The following is a 27,944-nucleotide window of genomic DNA, read 5'->3' as shown; positions in this document are numbered from 1 at the left end:
ATATTCACCTTATCCTGTATAGACAGCTGAATACATTCACCTTATCCTGTATAGACAGCTGAATGTATTCACCTTATCCTGTATAGACAGCTGAATGTATTCACCTTATCCTGTATAGACAGCTGAATGCATTCACCTTATCCTGTATAGACAGCTGAATGTATTCACCTTATCCTGTATAGACAGCTGAATATATTCACCTTATCCTGTATAGACAGCTGAATACATTCACCTTATCCTGTATAGACAGCTGAATGTATTCACCTTATCCTGTATAGACAGCTGAATGTATTCACCTTATCCTGTATAGACAGCTGAATGTATTCACCTTATCCTGTATAGACAGCTGAATGTATTCACCTTATCCTGTATAGACAGCTGAATGTATTCACCTTATCCTGTATAGACAGCTGAATACATTCACCTTATCCTGTATAGACAGCTGAATACATTCACCTTATCCTGTATAGACAGCTGAATACATTCACCTTATCCTGTATAGACAGCTGAATATATTCACCTTATCCTGTATAGACAGCTGAATATATTCACCTTATCCTGTATAGACAGCTGAATATATTCACCTTATCCTGTATAGACAGCTGAATACATTCACCTTATCCTGTATAGACAGCTGAATACATTCACCTTATCCTGTATAGACAGCTGAATATATTCACCTTATCCTGTATAGACAGCTGAATGTATTCACACTCAGGGGGTGCACAACTCCAGTCCTTCTAGTGAGGGAAGTTGTTCTGTTTGTTGTCCTAGTTTTAATTTCTCTCTGGCACTTCATTTATCAATTAATGCCATTGATTAATTTGCTAATTATGAATGAGTTAGTTACTGTAATTAGGACAACATATAAATGATACTCTATGGCTCTGGATGGCAACTTCCTTCTCCACCTTAGTAAGCATACTGTAGTCAGCATACTGTAGCAAGCATACTGTAGTCAGCATACTGTAGTCAGCATACTGTAGCAAGCATACTGTAGCAATGTCTCTGTTCTCTGCTCCGTGGTCAGGTTCAACAAGAAACCAAAGAGGGGCGTCCAGTACCTCCAGGAGCAAGGTATGCTGGGAACCACCCCGGAGGACCTCGCTCAGTTCCTGCACCAGGAGGAGAGGCTGGACTCGGTAAATAATATTTTTAAATCTGTTTACCCAATCTACTTCAGTTATCTGCATTTCATTTGACTTGTGTGGATCCAAATAAACCCACTCTACCTCATTCAGCTCTGTGCTCTCTGAAACTTTGACCTTTTAACCTGTCCATTGTGATTTAGTAGTGTAGAGTGGTTGTTGTGAATGTAACAGCTAATAGGGGATCTGGGTGGTAAATACACAAATACCCATTCTAGCTCATTAAACTCTAGGTTTACACAGTTCTCTCTCTCATCCGGCCTCCACACAGCTGCAGGCCCAGAGCAGAACACATCCATCCCATAGAAACACCAAGGCTCTTAGCGCCGAATGCTAAACCGCCAGCATTATCATCCCACTCCAAGATGATTCCTCCGTCCTCCACCGAGCGCATATCAATTTGTATTTTAACGAGTGAAGCACTCTCCCGGTTGATTGGCTGGCCTCGGGGGGGTTTCGGTTCGGTGATAATCGGCATTAAAGTGTGTTCATAACATCTGCTTTGGAACAAGAGGCCCTTAAACAGCTAGCCAGAGAGACTAGTCTGACAGTGCTGGGAGAGAACAGAGTCCTTTCCTCTCAGTTGGCTGTGCCTCTGAGAGAAAGGAGATGCTTGTTAGGACAATATATGTTAATTGGCTTCCAATGTGTAGCACATGCATTAAAGAGTCAAGCGAGTAAGCTGTTTTTCTATAACACTCAATATTTATTGATTGAACTCAATGTCATTGCATCGACCTCTTCCCTTTCCCTGTCCCCTCGCTCTCTCTCTCTCTCTCTCTCTCGCTCTCTCTCTCTGTCTCTCTCTCTTGCTCTCTCTCACATCCTACCTCTCAGACTCAGGTGGGCGAGTTCCTGGGGGACAATGATCGCTTCAATAAAGAGGTCATGTATGCCTACGTGGACCAGATGGACTTCCAAGGCAAGGACTTTGTCTACGCTCTCAGAACATTCCTCGAGGGCTTCCGTCTCCCGGGAGAGGCTCAGAAGATCGACAGGCTCATGGAGAAATTCGCTGCGAGATACCTAGAATGCAACCAGGGGTGAGTGTGGAGTGGAGTGTACTAGTCTGGGTATTGTGGATTCGTAGACTTAGAAGAAGACTTCATTTGTGATGTCAAGCACATTCAAGGACATTGAATGTCAGGATTCAGATTGCTCTCTATTATCAATTCAGTGCATTCACTAAATATCTGTGTTGTCTAGCACAAATGCATCAATTCTTCATTCTGCTCTATGTTTATCATCTCTCCTCTCTCTCTCTCTCTCTCTCTCTCTCTCTCTCTCTCTCTCTCTCTCTCTCTCTCTCTCTCTCCTTCCTCTCCTCTCTTTCTCTCCTCTCTCTCTCTCTCTCTCTCTCTCTCTCTCTCGCTCCTTCCTCTCTCCTCTCTTTTTCTCCTTCCTCTCTCTCTTCAGGCAAACCGAGTTTGCGAGTGCAGACACTGCGTACGTCCTTGCCTACTCAATCATTATGTTGACAACAGACCTTCATAGTCCGCAGGTAAGACCGGAGCCAGTTTCTGGGAAGATGAACTGACAGAAACAATCACCTCAGCTGCGTTTAGAAGACATTTATCCATGGCAGACACACAGGGAATGCAATGCTAGCTGGTGCAGACAGATAAACAGACAAACAGGCAGGAGCAGAGAGACACAGACAGTAGACAGGACAGATAAACAGGCGGACAGATAAACAGACAAATAGGCAGGCGGAGATAGACGGACAGACAGACAGGCAGACAAATAGACAGACAGGCAGGCAGAGATACAGGCAGGCAGACCGATGAACAGACAAATAGGCAGGCGCAGAGAGACAGGCAGGCAGACAGATGAACAGACAAATAGGCCGGCGCAGAGAGACAGACAGGCTGGTAATACATCTCATATTTTACTTTTCAAAGGTGAAGAACAAGATGACTAAAGAGCAATACATCAAGATGAACAGAGGGATCAACGACAGCAAGGATCTACCGGAGGAATATCTGTCTGCCATCTACGACGAGATCGCAGGGAAGAAGATCGCTATGAAGGAGACCAAGGAAATGACTCTGAAATCCAACAAGCACAGTGCGTATCTCTGTCCCTCTGTGTCTGCCAGCACAACTATGTCATTACAGACTGAAATTCAGCGTGTCAAATATGATTTTGTTCAGACGTCAAGACGTGAAATGCCTATTTTGAGGCGTAATGGATCTTTCTCAAGTAATCAGCTTTAGATGTAACCGACGAGAGTCATTTTATCTGATATCTTTGTGGAGATCATAGAATTCTCATCACAATCAAAGAGATATAAAGGGGATTAAGATATACTTTGATTAGATTGTATTACTGATCTGTGGAAAAGTTTGAGATAGTCTCTGTTGTTCAATGGGAAAGTTTCTGAGTGGATTATTTCCAGTTATAAACTGGGTGGTTAGAGCCCTGAATGCTGATTGGCTGAAAGCTGTGGTATATCAGACCGTATACCACGGGTATGACAAAACATTTATTTTTACTGCTCTAATTACATTGGTAACCAATTTATAATAGCAATAAGGCACCTCAGGGGGTTGTGATATATGACAAATATACCATGGCTAAGGGCTGTATGCAGGCACTCCGTGTTGTGTCGTGCATAAGAACAGCCCTTAGCCATGGTATATTGGCCATATACCACACCCCCTTGGGCCTTATTGCTTTTGTTCAAGTGGCTTCCTCTCGTCTCCTCTATGATATGCACTGATCTGAAAATATAGGCAAAATCTATATGGAGGAAGCCTTTAATCTGATCCTGAATCAGGTGTAGCCAAAAAGAAGCAGAGACTGTTTGTTGATGTTTTGGCTTTACCTCTGTTCCTGGATCAGGTGTGGCCAGTGAGAAGCAGAGGCGGCTGCTGTATAATGTAGAGATGGAGCAGATGGCTAAGACAGCCAAGGCCCTGATGGAGGCTGTCAGTCACGTCCAGGCTCCCTTCACCAGCGCCACACACCTGGAGCACGTCAGACCCATGTTCAAGCTGGCCTGGACTCCGTTCCTAGCAGCCTTCAGTGTGGGCCTCCAGGACTGTGACGATACTGAGGTGGCTTTTCTCTGTCTGGAGGGAATACGCTTTGCTATCCGGATAGCCTGCATCTTCACCATACAGGTAGTCTATCTAGCACGCTAACACGGTATGTGTTCAAATGTGTGTTTCCCAAATATTATTGTATTTATTAAGTTTTTTGGCAGGGACAATGTACCACAACACATACATCCCAGAGTATAAGAAGTGATGCGTTGGACCACATTTGGCTGACCGCTCATTTACATTCGCCAGGCAGCTGAACATATAAACATATAGACATTTAAACCCATTGATCTTATGACATACAGACACTTTACAACAGAAATCAACACATTTCACATACATCATAGAAACAACATTGCTGTGGGACCTGACAATATTTGTACAGCACCTATTAAAAATAATAAAAACTGCACATAGCTCAGTTATTATACCTATTTAGATTATACGGGATTGTGTCTTAGTATGTCTCGGCATGATCTAAAACTTTATGGAGAGAGTAAAGCAGTACTGTCTGTTTTCTCTCTCTCTCTCTCTCTCTCTCTCTCTCTCTCTCTCTCACACACAGCTGGAGCGGGATGCGTACGTGCAGGCCCTGGCGCGGTTCACCCTGCTCACAGCCAGCTCTGGCATCACTGAGATGAAGCAGAAGAACATCGACACCATCAAGACTCTCATCACCGTCGCCCACACAGACGGAAACTACCTGGGCACCTCCTGGCACGAGGTCTGGACCCGCTGCCCACTTTTCATCTCATTTTTCAGTCTAGTAATCAGTAGTAGCTGGTATAGTATCACTGTCAATATTGCTGTCCTACGCTATATTGCATAATTTTGTCTCCATTTTGTTTATTTTGATATGGAACCGATGTGATAAATATGTTTCTCTGTCAAATAATTAAGACTAATATCTGTGCAAATGAATGAATAAATAAGTGAATGTATGGGTGCGCCCCACCCCCTACAGATAATGAAGTGTATCAGTCAGCTGGAACTGGCCCAGCTGATCGGGACGGGGGTGAAGGCCAGGTACATCTCAGGGACAGTTCGGGGGAAAGAGGGCTTCATCACCAGCACCAAGGAGCAGAGCAACGACGAATACCTGGGCCTGGGTCAGTGCTTATCACTTTAACGCATGTTTTGGTTATAAACTGGTTAAATAAACAGTAGTTAACAAGCAGGTAACATGCTTGACTCTGGAGATGCTTGGTAACATGCTTGACTCTGGAGATGCTTGGTAACATGCTTGACTCTGGAGATGCTTGGTAACATGCTTGACTCTGGAGATGCTTGGTAACATGCTTGACTCTGGAGATGCTTGGTAACATGCTTGACTCTGGAGATGCTTGGTAACATGCTTGACTCTGGAGATGCTTGGTAACATGCTTGACTCTGGAGATGCTTGGTAACATGCTTGACTCTGGAGATGCTTGGTAACATGCTTGACTCTGGAGATGCTTGGTAACATGCTTGACTCTGGAGATGCTTGGTAACATGCTTGACTCTGGAGATGCTTGGTAACATGCTTGACTCTGGAGATGCTTGGTAACATGCTTGACTCTGGAGATGCTTGGTAACATGCTTTACTCTGGAGATGCTTGGTAACATGCTTGACTCTGGAGATGCTTGGTAACATGCTTGACTCTGGAGATGCTTGGTAACATGCTTGACTCTGGAGATGCTTGGTAACATGCTTGACTCTGGAGATGCTTGGTAACATGCTTGACTCTGGAGATGCTTGGTAACATGCTTGACTCTGGAGATGCTTGGTAACATGCTTGACTCTGGAGATGCTTGGTAACATGCTTGACTCTGGAGATGCTTGGTAACATGCTTGACTCTGGAGATGCTTGGTAACATGCTTGACTCTGGAGATGCTTGGTAACATGCTTGACTCTGGAGATGTGACTGACTGTCCTGTGGTCCACAGCAGGTGGGACAGTAGACCGGAAGCAGATCCTCAGTATCCAGGAGTCCATAGGAGAGACCAGCTCCCAGAGTGTGGTGGTGGCTGTAGACAGGTAGTTACTCTAGTAGTCTTGTATAGATCCTGCTTTATTACCACTGACTGGTTTGAGGTCTTAACTCTGCCATTGTTCTATCATGTGAATAAATGTACTGTAAATGTTTTAAATATGATTGATTCTGTTCTTGCAGAATATTCACAGGTTCTACCAGACTGGATGGTAATGCAATTGGTGAGTGTTCTAAATCGGAACTGAATTCAATTACAGTATTTGATTATATCCTTACCTGATGTGGATGTATTGGCATTGTACCATGGCTGTCCTGATGGTTGAGTAACACTGGTTTCTCTGTGTTCTCAGTGGACTTTGTGCGCTGGTTGTGTGCTGTGTCTATGGATGAGCTGGCCTCGCCCACACACCCCCGCATGTTCAGCCTGCAGAAGATAGTGGAGATCTCCTACTACAACATGGGACGTATCAGACTGCAGTGGTCCAGGATCTGGGAGGTCATTGGAGACCACTTCAACAAGGTGGACATCTTGGGATTTATTTCTCTGCTTAAAGCAGGGGTACACAACTCTGGTTGTCAGGGACAGCTGTTTTTTCCCTCTGCATTAATTGATCAATTCATGTTGTTGGCTAGATCAGTGTTTCCCAACTCCAGTCCTCCAGTACCTCCTAACAGAGCGTTTTTGTTTTTGTTGTATCCCCCGGACAAGCACGCCTGACTCAATTTGTCAACTAATCATCAAGTCCTAAATGAGTTGAATCAGGTGTGTTTGTCCGGGGCTACAACAAGCTGTTAGGGGGTACTGGAGGACCGGAGTTGGGAAAACACTGGGCTTGAAAGTCCACACACCTGATTAACCAGGTGTTAATCAGTCTTTGTAACATTGCCCTCAGCAACACATGGCTTAAAGAATCTAATCTCAGGGCTTTAGTACTTCACTGATTTCTGAAGTGTTTCTGAAGTGCAGCATGTCTTATTTTGCAAGTCATGTTTCTGACTGGGGTCTAATTTATCAGAGAACACACAAAGTGATTTGGAGAGGACAGAAGTGTTAAAATAGGCTATTACCCTTACAAAAAAATATTGCAGTTTTGAAACTGCAGTAAAAGTGCAGTAACTGCAGTCAACTGTGGTATTTTGGACGCAGTAATTGCAGAATAACTGCAGTGTACTGCAGTTATACTGCACTCTAACTACAGTTACACTGCAAAATGACTGCAGTAAGTGAGTGGGGTAGAGATGTTAAACTTCTTTCTGTCTATCTGTTCAGGTTGGATGTAACCCCAACGAGGACGTGGCTATCTTTGCTGTGGATTCTCTCCGGCAGCTGTCCATGAAGTTTCTAGAGAAGGGAGAGCTGGCAAACTTCAGATTCCAGAAGGACTTTCTGAGGCCTTTCGAGCACATCATGAAAAAGAACAGGTAAAGAGGATGTTGCCTTAAACGTTATTCCTGATTGACTCCTGTGATTCAATCAGGTTCAAGCATTTCGCTGCACCCGCAATAACATCTGCTAAACACGTGTATGTGACCAATCACATCTGCTAAACACGTGTATGTGACCAATAACATCTGCTAAAAACGTGTATGTGACCAATAACATCTGCTAAACACGTGTATGTGACCAATAACATCTGCTAACCACGTGTATGTGACCAATCACATCTGCTAAACACGTGTATGTGTGCACGTGTTTAGCATAATAGCATGAATGTGGTTGTGCTTGCTTAGGTACGTGTATGGTGGTACATGTACACACAAGCTGGTTGCCTAGGCACTTGGCTGTGGTAGTCTGGTGTCACAAGGTCGGTTTTGTATTTTACCTCTGTGGTTCATATTTCAGCACCTATCTTGCTTAGCGCTGCAGTCAGCCAGTCTCCCTGTACTCCCTTATGGAAAAACACACATTCATTTTGCATGATCACATGTGAAGTGTTCCAAAAACACATTAGATTCTCCACATGTGAAAACTGGTCTTTCTGTAAGGGCTGAGTCACTGCTCTGTGCCAAACGCCCACGGTCACCCAGCTCTCTGAGGAGGAGCAAACAGACAGTCAGAACCAGGGATGTGGCGGTCACAAAACTTTGTCAGTTGGAGATTGTAAAGCAAATAACTGTCGGTCTCATGGTAATTGACCGTTAATTAACAAACACATTTAGCATCTCCTGGCTTCCACACCTACAAGCCACTGATGCAGACCTTTGAAACATCTACATTTTAAAAAGTCTAATAAATCCATTTAATATAGCCTACACCATCACAATAAGTCCATTATTTTATTGAGTTGCATACTCTGAGTTGTCCTGACATGGCTATGCCTGTTACAATGTCCTCTAAGAGTCAGGAAGCAAGTTCAGGGAGTGAATGCATTTAAATTAATAAATGAACAAAACAGGAAACACAAACAGCGCACCGACATGAAACAGGAACAGAAACAATGACGACTGGGGAAGGAACCAAAGGGACATATAAAGGGCAGGTAATCAAGGAGGTGATGGAGTCCAGGTGAGTGTCATTATGCGCCTAATGCTGGTGACAGGTGTGCGCCCTAATGAGCCGCCTGGTGACCTAGAGGCCAGCGAGGGAACACACGTGACTGCCAAATGGCTGTGGGCTACACTAGTTCATTTAGCAGACAAGATTTGCTTAGAATTCCATGGCATTATTTTATAGTATGAAGAATACAATTGAACAAAGCTGAATAAAATATCAATATTTTCTCCAAATGATTTGAGGAAGTGTGCACGTGGCTATTCTGTGTTGTGCGGTTAACAATGAAACAGGTCCTCCTATATGCTTAATTTAGAGTTATTAATATAACTTTAGTTGTTCTACAAACGTTGGGCTATACGTTTGGATTTTGAATACATTGTTAGGCTGCATGATGAGACTTGAATGATGATTTGAAAATTTGCTTGAAAGGCATGAGCTCTGCTTTGTTTCATGTACACTCTTCATTAGTTTCTCATTCACAATTTGACAAGCACTTGATAAAGCCTTGAATTTCACGGCAGCATCCCCTTTGTGGCCGTAATGGACCCTAAAAAAATCCATGCCTTTTGCGGCCAGCGGTGTCCTTCTCCCATCACGTGATTGGTTCTTTCTCACAATCTACAAGTGAAGACAGACACATCGGGGACGCAACTGCACGCATCCTTATCCAAATCCGAGGTGCATAATGAAAATATTGGAAGAACTGTCCACATTTACCTTTTGTTAGACAAAAAGATGAGTAGGCCTAACGAACAGCAAAAGCACTAGCCTATGTCAATCTACCATCCCCCATTGTACAAAAGTCGACCTATTCTATTCTGTGCGAGAAATAAATATTCCAAACATAGTCTGGGGTAGTTGTGGGATGCAATATATCCCAAATTAATGAATACAACCACTAGCATCAAAAAAAACTTTTACGCAATGTGGCTGATGCAACAGATCAGAACATTTAGCTTAAAATGCTGATAAACTATTCGGCTATTTCTTCACATTATAAGGGCAGCAATGCGCACATGCAGTAGCCTTTAAGCGTGAATGTTCCATTAGCTGAAAACACCATTATCAAAAGTGTCTGCAAATGTGATTATGCATGTAATGCTTTTATTATAAAGGTGCATTTTATGGTGAAAATTATCTTCCCCAAACTTGAAACTCACTCGCTGCTTATGTATGCCAGTTAGGCTCTCAACCCCTTGTAAAGTGGATTAATGTGCTTAATTTTAAGAAGTTATTTGGCCACTTTAGTTGTGAAACAAACCTTATCAAAACATACAGGCCTATGGGCTAGGCTACATGAGGTGGGTGACTATGATTCGAAAACGTCGCCAAAAAAAGGGAGTTTCTTATGATGAGCATCATTCACAAGTGATAATATATAATTCACAGGTGATAGGCTCATATTGTCACCCAGCAGAATATTCTTGATTTAATCTTGTCATTACATATACTAAATAATATATGTGTGTGAAATTTGTTTTGATTTAGAATTGACCATTATCATGCACCGGCAGGGTAGCCTAGTGGTTAGGGCGGTGGGCTAGTAACCGAAAGGATGCAAGTTCGAATCCCTGAACTGACAAGGTACAAATCTGTCATTCTGCCTCTGAACAAGGCACTGTTCCTAGGCCGTCATTGAAAATAAGAATTTGTTCTTAACTGACTTGCCTAGTTAAATAAAGGTAAAATAAAAATAAAACTGTTTCGAAGACATTTGCATTGATGTCAGAGTGATTAGAGGGACAATAGAGTGCTGAGTACCAGGTAGTTAGAAGGCTTTGTAGGCTACTAATGACCATCAGCAGAATCAGAGCTTAGAGAAGCCGAATTATGGTGACTATATGGTCACATGGAATTTGACTGCCTTCATGACCCGTGACCGACGGTGTGGCGGTAATACGGTCACCGCAACATCCCTAGTCAGAACTAACCCGAGATGGAGATTGGGATTTTATATAATATCTCTTCTTGGTTTTGAGCACTAGAATACAGTGAGGGGAAAGAAGTATTTGATCCCCTGCTGATTTTGTATGTTTTCCCACTGATAAAGAAAGGATCAGTCTATAATTTTAATGGCAGGTTTATTTCAACAGTGAGAGACAGAATAACAACAAAAAAATCCAGAAAAACGCATGTCAAAAATGTTATAAATTGATTTGCATTTTAATGAGGGAAATAAGTATTTGACCCCCTTTCAATCAGAAAGATTTCTGGCACCCAGGTGTCTTATATACAGGTAACGAGCTGAGATTAGGAGCACACTCTTAAAGGGAGTGCTCCTAATCTCAGTTTGTTACCTGTATAAAAGACACCTGTCCACAGAAGCAATCAATCAGATTCCAAACTCTCCACCATGACCAAGACCAAAGAGCTCTCCAAGGATGTCAGGAACAAGATTGTAGACCTACACAAGGCTGGAATGGGCTGCAAGACCATCGCCAAGCAGCTTGGTGAGAAGGTGACAACAGTTGGTGAGATTATTCGCAAATGGAAGAAACACAAAATAACTCAATCTCGGCCTGGGGCTCCATGCAAGATCTCACCTTGTGGGGTTGCAATGATCATGAGAACGGTGAGGAATCAGCCCAGAACTACACGGGAGGATCTTGTCAATGATCTCAAGGCAGCTGGGACCATAGTCACCAAGAAAACAATTGGTAACACACTATGCCGTGAAGGACTGAAATCCTGCAGCGCCCGCAAGGTCCCCCTGCTCAAGAAAGCACATATACATGCCCGTCTGAAGTTTGCCAATGAACATCTGAATGATTCAGAGGACAACTGGGTGAAAGTGTTGTGGTCAGATGAGACCAAAATGGAGCTCTTTGGCATCAACTCAACATGCCGTGTTAAGAGGAGGAGGAATGCTGCCTATGACCCCAAGAACACCATCCCCACCGTCAAACATGGAGGTGGAAACATTATGCTTTGGGGGTGTTTTTCTGCTAAGGGGACAGGACAACTTCACCGCATCAAAGGGATGATGGACGGGGCCATGTACCGTCAAATCTTGGGTGAGAACCTCCTTCCCTCAGCCAGGGCATTGAAAATGGGTCGTGGATGGGTATTCCAGCATGACAATGACACAAAACACACGGCCAAGGCAACAAAGGAGTGGCTCAAGAAGAAGCACATTAAGGTCCTTGAGTGGCCTAGCCAGTCTCCAGACCTTAATCCCATAGAAAGTCTGTGGAGGGAGCTGAAGGTTCGAGTTGCCAAACGTCAGCCTCGAAACCTTAATGACTTGGAGAAGATCTGTAAAGAGGAGTGAGACAAAATCCCTCCTGAGATGTGTGCAAACCTGGTGGCCAACTACAAGAAGCATCTGACCTCTGTGATTGCCAACAAGGGTTTTGCCACCAAGTACTAAGTCATGTTTTGCGGAGGGGTCAAATACTTATTTCCCTCATTAAAATGCAAGTCAATTTATAACATTTTTGACATGCGTTTTTCTGGATTTTTTTGTTGTTATTCTGTCTCTCACTGTTCAAATAAACATACCATTAAAATTATAGACTGATCATTTCTTTGTCAGTGGGCAAACGTACAAAATCAGCAGGGGATCAAATACTTTTTTCCCCCACTGTAGCACTCTGGCAACTAAATCAAAGACTACAGAGTTGAAGTTGTGACACAGATGCAGTTGATTCAAATTGGAGTTAAAAGCTGTTTTCATTGATGTGAAGGAGAACTACCAGTCCCATATCCAACCACTGGCTTACTGTGAGAAGAGTGTTACAGCTCAGAGGAAGTGGCAGGGAGCCACGTAAAGCCATGGACGCCCTGTGGTGCTGTGTGTTCATTAGTCTCAGCCAGTGTGTGAGAGTACTTTTGTGCAGAGGCTGGCCCTCTCTCATTCTTCAAAGCACCCGGAAAAATATACCAGCTCTTCGCAATGACAACAGTCGCCGTCAGAAACCAGTATGTCACAACATCCAAAAGGGGAAAAATGAGACGGGCTGAATAAAGGGCTGTAGCAAGGGTACTTGTACTTTGACTGTTACTGCACTATTGATGATCCTCCTCATAGTCCAACTTTCTTTCACATACAGTATAACCCATATGTCCTCCTCCTGCTCCTCCAGATCTCCAACGATCAGGGACATGGTGGTGCGCTGTATAGCCCAGATGGTCAACTCACAGGCAGGGAACATCCGGTCGGGCTGGAAGAACATCTTCTCAGTGTTCCACCTGGCTGCCTCGGACCAGGACGAGAGCATCGTAGAGCTAGCATTCCAGACCACGGGGCACATCTCCAGTGAGTTACTAAGACACACACACACACACACACCTCGGGCTAAGAACTGATATTTCATATCTGATCTGTATTGTCTCTATCTTATGAGATGTTATTTTCAATATGATGGTTTCACTATTAGATTAATATTTAATCCTCAAGTTGTTTATTTTAGTATTTTTGATGACAGGGCCATCGAATGTAATTCTGATTGACAGATCAGGTAACTTTAGTCATCAGATTCCAATTTGATCCATTTCCTCTGATCTTCTTCTGTTCTTCTCTCAGCTAATGTATTTGAGAAGCACTTCCCAGCCACCATAGACTCCTTCCAGGATGCAGTCAAGTGTTTGTCTGAGTTTGCCTGCAACGCCTCCTTCCCGGACACCAGCATGGAGGCCATCCGCCTCATCCGACACTGCGCCAAATACGTCTCTGACAGGCCCCAGGTCAGTTACAAACAAACACTGGACCGGGTTTATTACCAGGTCTCATAGTTAAGACCTGAACCCAAATCAGTCATTGCTGAACATCAAATGGTACTGCCCATAGATGTTCATGTTAGACCATGACTGGTCCCCAAACATTCATATTTTTCTTGTGACTTACCAGCTAAACATTGTAAGTCACTCTGGGTAACAGCATCTCCCAAATTAGAGAGATATCTGTGTATATTTAAAAAAAACTAAAAAAATAACCTTTATTCCACCTAAAAGGAAGCGATTACCAAACCTTCCATAACAAAGCCATCACCCACAGAGAGATTAACCTGGAGAAGAGTTCCTTAAGCAAGCTTGTCCTGGGGCTCTGTTCACAAACACAAACAGACCCCACAGAGCCCCAGGACAGCAACACAATTAGACCTAACCAAATCATGAGAAAACAAAAAGATAATTACTTGACACATTGGAAAGAATTAACAAAAAAACAGAGCAAAGTAGAATGCTATTTGGCCCTAAACAGAGAGTACACAGTGGCAGAATACCTGACCACTGTGACTGTATATATACGGTACCAGTCAAAAGTTTGAACACACCTACTCATTCCAGGGTTTTTCTTTATTTTTACTATTTTCTACATTGTAGAGTAATAGTGAAGACATCAAAACTATGAAATAACACATATGGAATCATGTAGTAACCAAAAAAGTGTTTAACAAATCAAAATATATGTTATATTTGAGATTCTTCAAAATAGCCACCCTTTGCCTTGATGACAGGTTTGCATATGAAAATGTACCATGTTAGAAAATATGGTGTTTACTGCCAGTGCTTTTCCCCAAGGTCTCTTGTCTATACGCTCCAGCCCCACTGCCTGCTTTCTGTTTGTTTGTGTGGGGGTGGACAAGAGGAGAGGAGGGGATTAGGTGTGTGTGCGTCTGTGTGTGTGTGGACGCATGGGCAGTGGGGCAAATTCAGGGAAAGCCTCCAGTGAACCATACGTATGGCTTAGAGCCTTAAAACGTTAGTGTTTGTCGGCATGTCCGTGTATGTGTGTGTCATCTCAGGGCATGGTGGTAAGCAATCCTGTTTTCTCTCTGGCAGGCCTTCAAAGACTACACCAGTGATGATATGAATGTAGCCCCAGAGGACCGGGTGTGGGTGAGGGGCTGGTTCCCCATCCTCTTTGAGCTGTCCTGCATCATCAACAGGTGTAAACTGGACGTCAGGACCAGGTGAGAAGAGTTTCAGTCCTGTGCCGTCCTAGATGGGAATATTAAGTCTGAACTGATGGTAAGGGTGTACTGTTGAGTAAATGTATGTGTGTGTGTGTCAGGGGTCTGACGGTGATGTTTGAGGTGATGAAGACCTATGGACACACCTTTGAGAAACATTGGTGGCAGGATCTGTTCAGAATCGTCTTCAGGATCTTTGACAACATGAAGCTGCCTGAGCAGCAAACTGAGGCAAGTCTCCACATCCCAAATACCCAACACCCATTCATCAAAGACCCAGCTTTATCTCCTGTGTAATCAACGCCTATTTCCATATGTACACCATTGGTTCCACAATTTACAGCACCAATCCCTGGGTACAACTAGTATCCAGTACCAATTGCTACAATGACTAGATTATGCCCAGAGGCACTGGTGTAACCGTTGTAACCCTTCTGTGGTGTTTTGGTCTGCCAGAAAGCAGAGTGGATGACGACGACCTGTAACCACGCACTTTACGCCATCTCTGACGTGTTCACGCAGTACTTTGAGTCTCTCAGTGATGTCCTGCTGGATGACATCCTGGCCCAGCTGTACTGGTGTGTTCAGCAAGGTGAGGACAGACAGCGAACCTTCAGTCCTGGGGTTTATACTGAGTACACCTCCATTCAGTCCTGGGTTTATACTGAGTACACCTCCATTCAGTCCTGGGTTTATACTGAGTACACCTCCATTCAGTCCTGGGGTTTATACTGAGTACACCTCCATTCAGTCCTGGGGTTTATACTGAGTACACCTCCATTCAGTCCTGGGTTTATACTGAGTACACCTCCATTCAGTCCTGGGGTTTATACTGAGTACACCTCCATTCAGTCCTGGGGTTTATACTGAGTACACCTCCATTCAGTCCTGGGTTTATACTGAGTACACCTCCATTCAGTCCTGGGTTTATACTGAGTACACCTCCATTCAGTCCTGGGTTTATACTGAGTACACCTCCATTCAGTCCTGGGGTTTATACTGAGTACACCTCCATTCAGTCCTGGGGTTTATACTGAGTACACCTCCATTCAGTCCTGGGGTTTATACTGAGTACACCTCCATTCAGTCCTGGGTTTATACTGAGTACACCTCCATTCAGTCCTGGGTTTATACTGAGTACACCTCCATTCAGTCCTGGGTTTATACTGAGTACACCTCCATTCAGTCCTGGGGTTTAAACTGAGTACACCTCCATTCAGTCCTGGGTTTATACTGAGTACACCTCCATTCAGTCCTGGGTTTATACTGAGTACACCTCCATTCAGTCCTGGGTTTATACTGAGTACACCTCCATTCAGTCCTGGGTTTATACTGAGTACACCTCCATTCAGTCCTGGGTTTATACTGAGTACACCTCCATTCAGTCCTGGGGTTTATACTGAGTACACCTCCATTCAGTCCTGGGTTTATACTGAGTACACCTCCATTCAGTCCTGGGTTTATACTGAGTACACCTCCATTCAGTCCTGGGGTTTATACTGAGTACACCTCCATTCAGTCCTGGGTTTATACTGAGTACACCTCCATTCAGTCCTGGGTTTATACTGAGTACACCTCCATTCAGTCCTGGGTTTATACTGAGTACACCTCCATTCAGTCCTGGGGTTTATACTGAGTACACCTCCATTCAGTCCTGGGTTTATACTGAGTACACCTCCATTCAGTCCTGGGTTTATACTGAGTACACCTCCATTCAGTCCTGGGTTTATACTGAGTACACCTCCATTCAGTCCTGGGTTTATACTGAGTACACCTCCATTCAGTCCTGGGTTTATACTGAGTACACCTCCATTCAGTCCTGGGTTTATACTGTGTACACCTCCATTCAGTCCTGGGTTTATACTGAGTACACCTCCATTCAGTCCTGGGTTTATACTGAGTACACCTCCATTCAGTCCTGGGTTTATACTGAGTACACCTCCATTCAGTCCTGGGGTTTATACTGAGTACACCTCCATTCAGTCCTGGGTTTATACTGAGTACACCTCCATTCAGTCCTGGGGTTTATACTGAGTACACCTCCATTCAGTCCTGGGTTTATACTGAGTACACCTCCATTCAGTCCTGGGGTTTATACTGAGTACACCTCCATTCAGTCCTGGGTTTATACTGAGTACACCTCCATTCAGTCCTGGGTTTATACTGAGTACACCTCCATTCAGTCCTGGGTTTAAACTGAGTACACCTCCATTCAGTCCTGGGTTTATACTGAGTACACTCCTCCATTCAGTCCTGGGTTTATACTGAGTACACTCCTCCATTCAGTCCTGGGTTTATACTGAGTACACCTCCATTCAGTCCTGGGTTTATACTGAGTACACCTCCATTCAGTCCTGGGGTTTATACTGAGTACACCTCCATTCAGTCCTGGGTTTATACTGAGTACACCTCCATTCAGTCCTGGGGTTTAAACTGAGTACACCTCCATTCAGTCCTGGGTTTATACTGAGTACACCTCCATTCAGTCCTGGGTTTATACTGAGTACACCTCCATTCAGTCCTGGGGTTTATACTGAGTACACCTCCATTCAGTCCTGGGTTTATACTGAGTACACCTCCATTCAGTCCTGGGTTTATACTGAGTACACCTCCATTCAGTCCTGGGTTTATACTGAGTACACCTCCATTCAGTCCTGGGTTTATACTGAGTACACCTCCATTCAGTCCTGGGTTTATACTGAGTATACCTCCATTCAGTCCTGGGTTTATACTGAGTACACTTCCATTCAGTCCTGGGGTTTATACTGAGTATACCTCCATTCAGTCCTGGGTTTATACTGAGTACACCTCCATTCAGTCCTGGGTTTATACTGAGTACACCTCCATTCAGTCCTGGGTTTATACTGAGTACACCTCCATTCAGTCCTGGGTTTATACTGAGTACACCTCCATTCAGTCCTGGGTTTATACTGAGTACACCTCCATTCAGTCCTGGGTTTATACTGAGTACACCTCCATTCAGTCCTGGGTTTATACTGAGTACACCTCCATTCAGTCCTGGGTTTATACTGAGTACACCTCCATTCAGTCCTGGGTTTATACTGAGTACACCTCCATTCAGTCCTGGGTTTATACTGAGTACACCTCCATTCAGTCCTGGGGTTTATACTGAGTACACCTCCATTCAGTCCTGGGTTTATACTGAGTACACCTCCATTCAGTCCTGGGTTTATACTGAGTACACCTCCATCCCTCTTTCTTGTGCATAATTCCTCTCCTTTTTTTCTTTAAGGAGTGGGTCATTTTTTGGTTGACTGGATAAGACGGAGGTAGAGTGTAGTGAAATAGCAGTAGGATGGATTGGAACCCATGTTGCACCGGTATATGTGATCCAGAGGCTGATGGACTGCTAAACCAGCCTAGGGAACTATTTCCTCTTCTGTTCAATCCCCACCCCTCCCTTTCTTCCCTCCCTTCTCTCTCAACATTAATTGACTCTACTTTCTCCCTCCCTCACTTATTCTCTCCACTCTCTCTTTTCTTGACTCCTCCTCTCCCTCTCGGCCTAGATAATGAGCAGTTGGCCCGGTCAGGCACCAACTGTCTGGAGAACGTGGTCATCCTGAATGGAGAGAAGTTTACTCCAGAGACCTGGGACAAGACCTGTAACTGCATGCTGGACATCTTCAAGACCACCATCCCACACGCGTAAGATACTGATGCAGGCTTTATTCATATCGCTGAGATTCATCTGGGAATATTGTCTGTGATGATTGTGTTATTGCTGACCATAGTGATAGTAAACATGGAGCCACTGAGACAGTCATTTAAAAAAAATGTTTTCCTCCTTTATTTAACTAGGCAAGTCAGTTAAGAACAAATTCTTATTTTCAATGATGGCCTAGGAACAGTGGATTAACTGCCTTGTTCAGGGGCAGAACGACAGATTTTTTTACCTTGTCAGCTCGGGGATTCAATCTTGCAACCTTTCGGTTACTAGTCCAATGCTCTAACCACTAGGCTACCTGCCGCCCCAGTATAGTCTTCATATGAAGAAACATCCAATAAGAAGGGACGGGAGAGGTGGAATTGAATGGCCGTGGTCACTTCTACCATTGTTTAGTTAATAGAGTGATAACTGACTGTCTGTGTATGGTATAACACTGTGATGCTGTGTAAAAGTAGAGTAGCACTGTCCTGTCACATATCGTACCTCTCTGCCCTCTTGTCAGGCTGTTGACATGGAGACCAGCAGGAGCAGAGGGAGATCCCATGACACCACAGGACATATCAGACAGACAGCTGGTATGTACTGTAGGTCTTCCAGTCAGTCTGGTGTATCTCTTATGCCAGATTAGACCGTACAGCAACATAACCCAGTACCATGCAGACAAAATTACTTCTGCCCATGTGCCCTCAGGACTCAATTTCCCAGAAGTCCGTGGACATCCAGTCCCATTCCGAGGACCAGCATTCCATCAACAGCGCAGAGAGGGTTGCTATGGAGACCCGGCGGCAGAGTCAGTACAGCACAGGCATTTATGAGGACGGCCCCAGAAACAGGACCCCAATAAGTTAGTGTCTCTCTCACTTTTACGCCTTGTACAACTGGAGTGTTTTTCAACCTTATGCTCATTATTTGTGTGCGTGTGCGTGTGTGCGTGCGTGCGTGTGTGTTCCACAGAGATCCAGGAGCAGAGGTTATTCTCAGCCTTGCTCATTAAGTGTGTGGTACAGTTGGAGCTGATCCAGACCATAGACAACATGGTCTTCTTCCCTGCGACCAGCAGGAAGGAGGACGCTGAGAACCTGGCTGCTGCACAGGTAACGGCTCACTCCCTATGTGGAGGATGAGAGGTATCACTGGTTCAGAACTTTGGGGAAGGACACATTTCTTGCTAAAATGTTTGTTCTTGCCGGATTAATTTTCAGTAGTTTGGCTGGATGGACTGATCATTGAAAATGTTAAATGTATCTATTGCAGCGTTTCCCAAACCCGGGCCTAAGGGCTGCACGTTTAGGTTTTTATCCTAGCACTACACCGCTGATTCAAATAATCAACTCATCATCAAGATTTGATTATTTGAATCGTGCTAGGGCAAAAACCAAAACGTGCAGCCCTTGGGGTCCCCAGGACCAAGTTTGGGAAACACTGATCTACTTACTATATGTTGTTATTGTAGTAGTTGTTAAGGAAGGAGGAATCTATTGACAACAAAGAAGTGAGAAGGCTTTGTATGTATTTGGTTGTGTTTGGTTGTCTAATGGTTGTGTATGTATGTGTTTGGTTGTCTAATGGTTGTGTATGTATGTGTTTGGTTGTGTTAAGGTTGTCTAATGGTTGTGTGTATATGTATGTGTTTGGTTGTCTAATGGTTGTGTTTGGTTGTCTAATGGTTGTGTATGTATGTGTTTGGTTCTCTAATGGTTGTGTTTGGTTGTCTAATGGTTGTGAAGGTTGTCTAATGGTTGTGTATGTGTTGGTCCTCTCCAGAGAGATGCTCTGGACGCAGCAGACGTACTTGTGGAGACCCAGGACCAGGGAATGTACCGCTACCTGACCTCAGAACAGCTGTTCAAGCTGCTGGACTGTCTGCTGGAGTCCCACCGCTTCGCCAAAGCCTTCAATGCCAACAACGAGCAGAGGACCACTCTCTGGAAGGCAGGTGGGTCACTGCACCAGAACAAAGGCGGTTATACCAGCGTCCATCTATGGCTCTGCAGTGCACCACCCGAGGAATCTGCTAGAATGACATGAAGTAGAAGAGTGATGTTATGAATCTCAAATGGAATTCTTTGAACAATTGGCACAATGCCCCCCGTTTGTACTCCCTAGTGGTGATGGGCCTCTCTGTGACCGTAACGGGCAGTAACCACTCTCTCTCTGTCTGTTCCAGGTTTTAAAGGGAAGTCAAAGCCCAATCTGCTGAAGCAGGAGACCAGCAGTCTGGCGTGTGGCCTGAGGATCCTGTTCCGGATGTACACTGACGACAGCCGTCAGACCGCCTGGGAGGAGGTCCAGAGACGGCTGCTCAAGTAAGGAAGAACCGCCACGCCCCACCACCATATCACTGAATGGCGCCTGTCAAACTATACAAATGCCCTCTGCAGTTCTTTTCTACAGCTTCCTGTTGTTGTTCTGCTCCTCTCCCTCTCACTAACGAGCCTTTCACCATGTCACGACAATCATCCTCTCACTGCACACACACACCTCCCTCATGGAGCTGTGTGTGATGGGAGTCATACGGAGGGAATTACTGTATTTTCACATATGTCTGAAGGATGCCCAGAATGTGCTCTTGATTTACAAAAATATTTAATAACTAATTTGCTGCTTTGTTGTGGGTGGAACTCTCTGCAAACATTACTTTTATTGAAATCCTATAAATGGAACGTCTGGAGTATTTCAGAACCAGGCAGCAGGCAGCTATCTACCAGAATAAACAACTCATCATTTTTCATGAGGGGCTGCTGGGAGAGGACAGGCTCCCAGCAGGCTGCTGGGAGAAGGCAGGCAGGCTGCTGGGAGAAGGCAGGCAGGCTGCTGGGAGAAGGCAGGCAGGCTGCTGGGGAAGGCAGGCATTGATCAGTCCATGTCATTAGAGGGGGGCAGGATTGAATGGGGGAGCGGACACACATCTCGATACGACACCGGTGCTCTGTCCTGACCACAGCTGTCTGAGGGACTGAGACAGAGTGACGCCTCTGTTTACTAGGGAATAGAGAAGTCACAGTCGCCGACGCAAAATTGAATTATCCACCAAAGCGAGAGGGGAATCAAAATAAATTGGTCCTGAGAGAGAATGACTGAGTCAGATTGTGTTGATGTATCGCCAACAGTCGATGACTCCCACTCTCTCCACTCATTTAGACAGCCTGTCTAAATGTGACAGCTATCTGAAATATCTGGAATGGATAGTGGGTATTGTATATGGATCCACAAACAGACAGAATGCCGCTGTTATTACGGAGTCAACACAGTTGTCATCACCTTCTCTCTATTAGAGGATAACCAAGTAGCTATCATCTGGTCTCTATTAGAGGATAACCAAGTAGCTATCATCTGGTCTCTATTAGAGGATAACCAAGTAGCTATCATCTGGTCTCTATTAGAGGATAACCAAGTAGCTATCATCTGGTCTCTATTAGAGGATAACCAAGTAGCTATCATCTGGTCTCTATTAGAGGATAACCAAGTAGCTATCATCTTGTCTCTATTAGAGGATTACCAAGTAGCTATCATCTGGTCTCTATTAGAGGATAACCAAGTAGCTATCACCTTGTCTCTATTAGAGGATAACCAAGTAGCTATCATCTGGTCTCTATTAGAGGATAACCAAGTAGCTATCACCTTGTCTCTATTAGAGGATAACCAAGTAGCTATCATCTGGTCTCTATTAGAGGACAACCAAGTAGCTATCATCTGGTCTCAATTAGAGGATAACCAAGTAGCTATCATCTGGTCTCTATTAGAGGATAACCAAGTAGCTATCATCTTGTCTCTATTAGAGGATAACCAAGTAGCTATCATCTTGTCTCTATTAGAGGATAACCAAGTAGCTATCATCTGGTCTCTATTAGAGGATAACCAAGTAGCTATCATCTTGTCTCTATTAGAGGATAACCAAGTAGCTATCACCTTCTCTCTATTAGAGGATAACCAAGTAGCTATCATCTGGTCTCAATTAGAGGATAACCAAGTAGCTATCAATCGTCTCTATTAGAGGATAACCAAGTAGCTATCATCTTCTCTCTATTAGAGGATAACCAAGTAGCTATCAATCGTCTCTATTAGAGGATAACCAAGTAGCTATCATCTTCTCTCTATTAGAGGATAACCAAGTAGCTATCATCTTGTCTCTATTAGAGGATAACCAAGTAGCTATCAATCTTGTCTTTATTAGAGGATAACCAAGTAGATATCATCTTGTCTCAATTAGAGGATAACCAAGTAGCTATCATCTTGTCTCTATTAGAGGATAACCAAGTAGCTATCACCTTGTCTCTATTAGAGGATAACCAAGTAGCTATCATCTGGTCTCTATTAGAGGATAACCAAGTAGCTATCATCTTCTCTCAATTAGAGGATAACCAAGTAGCTATCAATCTTGTCTCTATTAGAGGATAACCAAGTAGCTATCATCTGGTCTCTATTAGAGGATAACCAAGTAGCTATCATCTTGTCTCTATTAGAGGATAACCAAGTAGCTATCATCTTCTCTCTATTAGAGGATAACCAAGTAGCTATCATCTGGTCTCTATTAGAGGATAACCAAGTAGCTATCATCTGGTCTCTATTAGAGGATAACCAAGTAGCTATCATCTTGTCTCTATTAGAGGATAACCAAGTAGCTATCACCTTGTCTCTATTAGAGGATAACCAAGTAGCTATCATCTGGTCTCTATTAGAGGATAACCAAGTAGCTATTATCTTCTCTCAATTAGAGGATAACCAAGTAGCTATCAATCTTGTCTCTATTAGAGGATAACCAAGTAGCTATCACCTTGTCTCTATTAGAGGATAACCAAGTAGCTATCATCTGGTCTCTATTAGAGGACAACCAAGTAGCTATCATCTGGTCTCAATTAGAGGATAACCAAGTAGCTATCATCTGGTCTCTATTAGAGGATAACCAAGTAGCTATCATCTGGTCTCTATTAGAGGATAACCAAGTAGCTATCACCTTGTCTCTATTAGAGGATAACCAAGTAGCTATCATCTGGTCTCTATTAGAGGATAACCAAGTAGCTATCATCTGGTCTCTATTAGAGGATAACCAAGTAGATATCACCTTGTCTCTATTAGAGGATAACCAAGTAGCTATCATCTTGTCTCTATTAGAGGATAACCAAGTAGCTATCATCTGGTCTCTATTAGAGGACAACCAAGTAGCTATCATCTGGTCTCTATTAGAGGATAACCAAGTAGCTATCATCTGGTCTCTATTAGAGGATAACCAAGTAGCTATCATCTTGTCTCTATTAGAGGATAACCAAGTAGCTATCAATCTTGTCTCTTTCTGATTCACTTTGTATTAAAGGCAGTGTCTAGATTAACAGGAAACACTTAGGTTGTCAGTCTCTATGTGCATTCGTGTGTGAGGGAGAGAGGGACAGAGAAAGAAGGGAGGGAGAGAGAAAGGGAACACTCACTGAATTGCACTGTCACAAAGATGCGCAACAAACTGACACACACCACACAAACATAGCAGGGCATCATGCTAGAGGAGACTGTAGCAGCAAACTGACACACACCACACAAACATAGCAGGGCATCATGCTAGAGGAGACTGTAGCAGCAAACTGACACACACCACACAAACATAGCAGGGCATCATGCTAGAGGAGACTGTAGCAGCAAACTGACACACACCACACAAACATAGCAGGGCATCATGCTAGAGGAGACTGTAGCAGCAAACTGACACACACCACACAAACATAGCAGGGCATCATGCTAGAGGAGACTGTAGCAGCAAACTGACACACACCACACAAACATAGCAGGGCATCATGCTAGAGGAGACTGTAGCAGCAAACTGACACACACCACACAAACATAGCAGGGCATCATGCTAGAGGAGACTGTAGCAACAAACTGACACACACCACACAAACATAGCAGGGCATCATGCTAGAGGAGACTGTAGCAGCAAACTGACACACACCACACAAACATAGCAGGGCATCATGCTAGAGGAGACTGTAGCAGCAAACTGACACACACCACACAAACATAGCAGGGCATCATGCTAGAGGAGACTGTAGCAGCAAACTGACACACACCACACAAACATAGCAGGGCATCATGCTAGAGGAGACTGTAGCAGCAAACTGACACACACCACACAAACATAGCAGGGCATCATGCTAGAGGAGACTGTAGCAGCAAACTGACACACACCACACAAACATAGCAGGGCATCATGCTAGAGGAGACTGTAGCAGCAAACTGACACACACCACACAAACATAGCAGGGCATCATGCTAGAGGAGACTGTAGCAGCAAACTGACACACACCACACAAACATAGCAGGGCATCATGCTAGAGGAGACTGTAGCAACAAACTGACACACACCACACAAACATAGCAGGGCATCATGCTAGAGGAGACTGTAGCAGCAAACTGACACACACCACACAAACATAGCAGGGCATCATGCTAGAGGAGACTGTAGCAGCAAACTGACACACACCACACAAACATAGCAGGGCATCATGCTAGAGGAGACTGTAGCAGCAAACTGACACACACCACACAAACATAGCAGGGCATCATGCTAGAGGAGACTGTAGCAGCAAACTGACACACACCACACAAACATAGCAGGGCATCATGCTAGAGGAGACTGTAGCAGCAAACTGACACACACCACACAAACATAGCAGGGCATCATGCTAGAGGAGACTGCAGCAGTACTGCAGGGTTGATTATGGCAGTGTTCTAAAAGAACTAAACCGATTTGGGAGGTGACTAGGTCATGGAGTGTAGGGGGACTGTGAAGATGGGAAAGAGAGGAGGAGGAGGAGGAGGGATGAAGGGCTGGCAGATGGCGGTTCTGAGGAAAGGTCCAGGGTGAGGGCTAGAGGACAGAGGGAAATGCTGAGGTCATGGCTGCTCCTCTCCCTGTGGCTGGTGTAGAGAGTCAACTCGTCAAATAATTTCACGTTGGCAGTGAAATAAGTCTTGGTGCTAATTAATTAGTGAATCGCATCTTAATTCTGTGTCCCTGAACAGTTTTCATATGGCTAATGAGTCATGTTATCATGATCTCTCCATCTTTCCCTCTAGTGTGTGCAGTGAGGCAGTAGCCTACTTCCTGACTCTAACATCAGAGAGCCACAGAGAAGCCTGGACCAACCTGCTCCTCCTCTTCCTCACCAAGGTCCTGAAGATCAGTGACGACAGGGTAAGGATCTCAACCATTAACAACATTGACAGGCCATTGATTTGGTCAGGTCATTGTCAGTGACATGTTCAAGGAGACCTAACCCCATCTTTGTATGGATATCAATCCAATCTGTATGTAGATGTTTTATGTCTCTCTCTTGGCCCCCAGTTCAAGGCCCATGCGTCCAGGTACTACCCTCTGCTGTGCGAGATCATGCAGGTTGATCTTATCCCAGAACTGCGGTCCGTGCTGCGGAAGTTCTACCTACGCATTGGGATCGTGTTCCAGATCGCCCAGATACCTGACACCTCCCAGCCGAAACAGGAACCAATGCCAGAACCAGAGCTGGAAGTTGCGGTGGAGAGAGGGGAGGTGGCTGGAGAGGAAGCCCAGTGATGTTGCACTTGTAGCGGGCTGGCACCGAGACCTCTGGATAGGGAAGCCTGGAACTCTGAAAGTCCTTCTCCCCTCTTGCCTTGGGTTTGTCTACAAACCCTTTAGGACTATGGTCTCCCATCCCCCAGGGTACTACAAGGGGTGCATCTGACCAGACTTCACCCCCTCTGGATTTGGCAGTTGCCCAGAATCCCCCACTAACGGTACAGGAAACTGCCAGAGATCTCTACTGTGAACCTGACTGGTCATGTGACAGGAACTGCCCCCTCATTTCAGAGTAGGTTGAAGTTGCCCCTAGAAACTGATCGAAGGCCAGTTTTTGCATCCCCCTTATGGTTAGGATTTTGGGAGGTCAAGCTGATCTTCGATCCTATGGGCAACTTCTACCCGAAGCCCCTCATATCACTGGAAGAATGGCTTGGCATTGTGTGAAGATCTGATTCTCCAATTCTACTGACGACTGCAGAATAACTATGATTATACAATTGGCCTACCCACCTTTCTGACTCAGAAGAGTCAAATATATTTCAAAAGGTACTGCTTCTTGACATGACTGTATCCTTACAAGCTACTCTTGAGAATGAAATGGCTACACGTACATCATGCAATGCAAATGACGAATATTCAGTAATGTGAAACGTGACATTTCTTACTCAATAATAATTCAGATATTTTCCTGGCTGCACCACTGATGGCTAACGTTAACACCAATAGCCCTGTGGATTAAATATTAACTACAAAAATGGCGCTTTGTAATGTAATCTCATAACACTGGATTTTATTTCGTAATTTTTTTTTCTGTATTCTGCTGCACTTGATCTCTTTATTGAAGATTTTGTGATTATTTATTTTGACTGAACCATCTGTTCTGCAGTTTGTAATTGAGCGACGAGACGGCAGAAAGTTATGGGTTAAATTATTCCACTTGATATGTTCTGAGACTTTTTAACTGATAGTCGATAACTGGGGCTCCTCCTAAAACTGGAAAAAAGGAGAGCAACTAGGGGCCCCGTTCAGGAGGTTCCAACGTTCAAGATAGAAATGTATTGTGTAGATATGATTGTCATATACTACAAGGAATTATCAGCTCTATATACAACATTTCTATCTGCAATGCTTCTGAATAGGCCCCTGGTGTGAGCTGCTTCTGAATCACTGGTCTGTTTCCATGTTTCAAGTTAGTTTCCACTCTGTGTACAAATTTGAATAAATTCATAATATATTTAATTTACCTTTTCTTTTGTTTGGGGACATGCTGTATGTATAGAGTAAATGAAGAATAATGTTAACTGTGCTTTAAAAGAAGACTTGTGAATGGGACGCATTCCTTGCTCACGGATGTAGAAAACAAAATGTATATGGTACAGCAATGTAAAGTTTTCTATGTTGAAAAAAGACTTCTGTAAAACTTTCTGTACAAAACTGGTCATCATCCGACATTTTAATCAGGTTATAGGTCAATAAAGTTTTTGAACTTGATTTGTTCGGCCATTTTGATTTGATTGGACTATATGGGTCGTTCCACCAATTCCGTGCCTTTTTGAGAAGTGGTCCACCCCCCCAAAAATAATTCATCTAATTTTAACATTCTGGCAGAGTTCAACTTCATAAAAAAACAAGTATTCCCATCTCAAGAGGTTAAATAAGTTGCATATTAAGTGCCAAATAAAGTAACAGGGTTGATGATTTAATCTTCAAACTGTCATTCTTGATGACTTGAAATGCGTTATCCACGTGTGGTTGTATTGTTTTAAATTGTCAAATAATCTCTTAATCAGCCATAAATCCCTGCGTGACCAGGGGAATGGAAGCTTGTGTGCAACAGGGAGTGGCAATTGAATGCAAGAAAAAAATAGGAACTTGACATCATGCGTGACCCAACACAAAACACCAGAAAATGGCCATGATTTGACTAGAAGTTCAATGTCACTTTTGAAAACAATAGTTAAGGAATAGTTTCACCATATTAAAACTAGAGTTCAGTTCACGTAACAGGGTTGACCTTAAAATGAGGGACAGATGTATGATGGTGAAATCTTGGGATTAAGTGGGTTGAAATCTTCCTAGAATTGAAATGGGGTTGACGGAGGGACATGTCCATATGCTGAATTTATTAC

The 27,944-nt window shown here is 44.0% G+C and overlaps 1 protein-coding gene across 4 annotated transcripts in view; it reads left to right on the top strand.

Annotated features, from left to right (window-relative positions):
* The window catches only part of LOC106579520 (brefeldin A-inhibited guanine nucleotide-exchange protein 1), a 113,605-nt gene extending 86,299 nt beyond the window's left edge, over window positions 1-27,306 (top strand). For 3 of the 4 annotated variants that reach the window (XM_014159496.2, XM_014159495.2, XM_014159493.2), the window contains 24 exons: window positions 1,031-1,142; window positions 1,986-2,191; window positions 2,565-2,649; window positions 3,050-3,215; window positions 3,993-4,273; window positions 4,761-4,919; window positions 5,160-5,304; window positions 6,123-6,213; window positions 6,350-6,390; window positions 6,520-6,689; window positions 7,440-7,591; window positions 12,749-12,921; window positions 13,189-13,349; window positions 14,445-14,575; window positions 14,677-14,806; window positions 15,032-15,167; window positions 18,106-18,244; window positions 18,769-18,841; window positions 18,957-19,110; window positions 19,221-19,360; window positions 20,031-20,202; window positions 20,434-20,572; window positions 25,332-25,449; window positions 25,600-27,306. In XM_014159496.2, the coding sequence (XP_014014971.1) occupies window positions 1,031-1,142; window positions 1,986-2,191; window positions 2,565-2,649; window positions 3,050-3,215; window positions 3,993-4,273; window positions 4,761-4,919; window positions 5,160-5,304; window positions 6,123-6,213; window positions 6,350-6,390; window positions 6,520-6,689; window positions 7,440-7,591; window positions 12,749-12,921; window positions 13,189-13,349; window positions 14,445-14,575; window positions 14,677-14,806; window positions 15,032-15,167; window positions 18,106-18,244; window positions 18,769-18,841; window positions 18,957-19,110; window positions 19,221-19,360; window positions 20,031-20,202; window positions 20,434-20,572; window positions 25,332-25,449; window positions 25,600-25,827 (3,502 nt within the window). In that variant the 3' untranslated portion in view covers window positions 25,828-27,306. The remainder of the gene's footprint in view (window positions 1-1,030; window positions 1,143-1,985; window positions 2,192-2,564; window positions 2,650-3,049; window positions 3,216-3,992; window positions 4,274-4,760; window positions 4,920-5,159; window positions 5,305-6,122; window positions 6,214-6,349; window positions 6,391-6,519; window positions 6,690-7,439; window positions 7,592-12,748; window positions 12,922-13,188; window positions 13,350-14,444; window positions 14,576-14,676; window positions 14,807-15,031; window positions 15,168-18,105; window positions 18,245-18,768; window positions 18,842-18,956; window positions 19,111-19,220; window positions 19,361-20,030; window positions 20,203-20,433; window positions 20,573-25,331; window positions 25,450-25,599) is intronic. The other variant, XM_014159494.2, reaches the window with a different exon arrangement.
* Window positions 27,307-27,944: the final 638 nt, after the last annotated feature.

This window comes from Salmo salar, chromosome ssa19, assembly GCF_905237065.1.
Source record: "Salmo salar chromosome ssa19, Ssal_v3.1, whole genome shotgun sequence".
Lineage (NCBI taxonomy): Eukaryota > Metazoa > Chordata > Actinopteri > Salmoniformes > Salmonidae > Salmo > Salmo salar.
The sequence above is the reverse complement of the archived record's forward strand: the minus strand, read 5'-3'. Positions and strand labels throughout refer to the sequence as shown.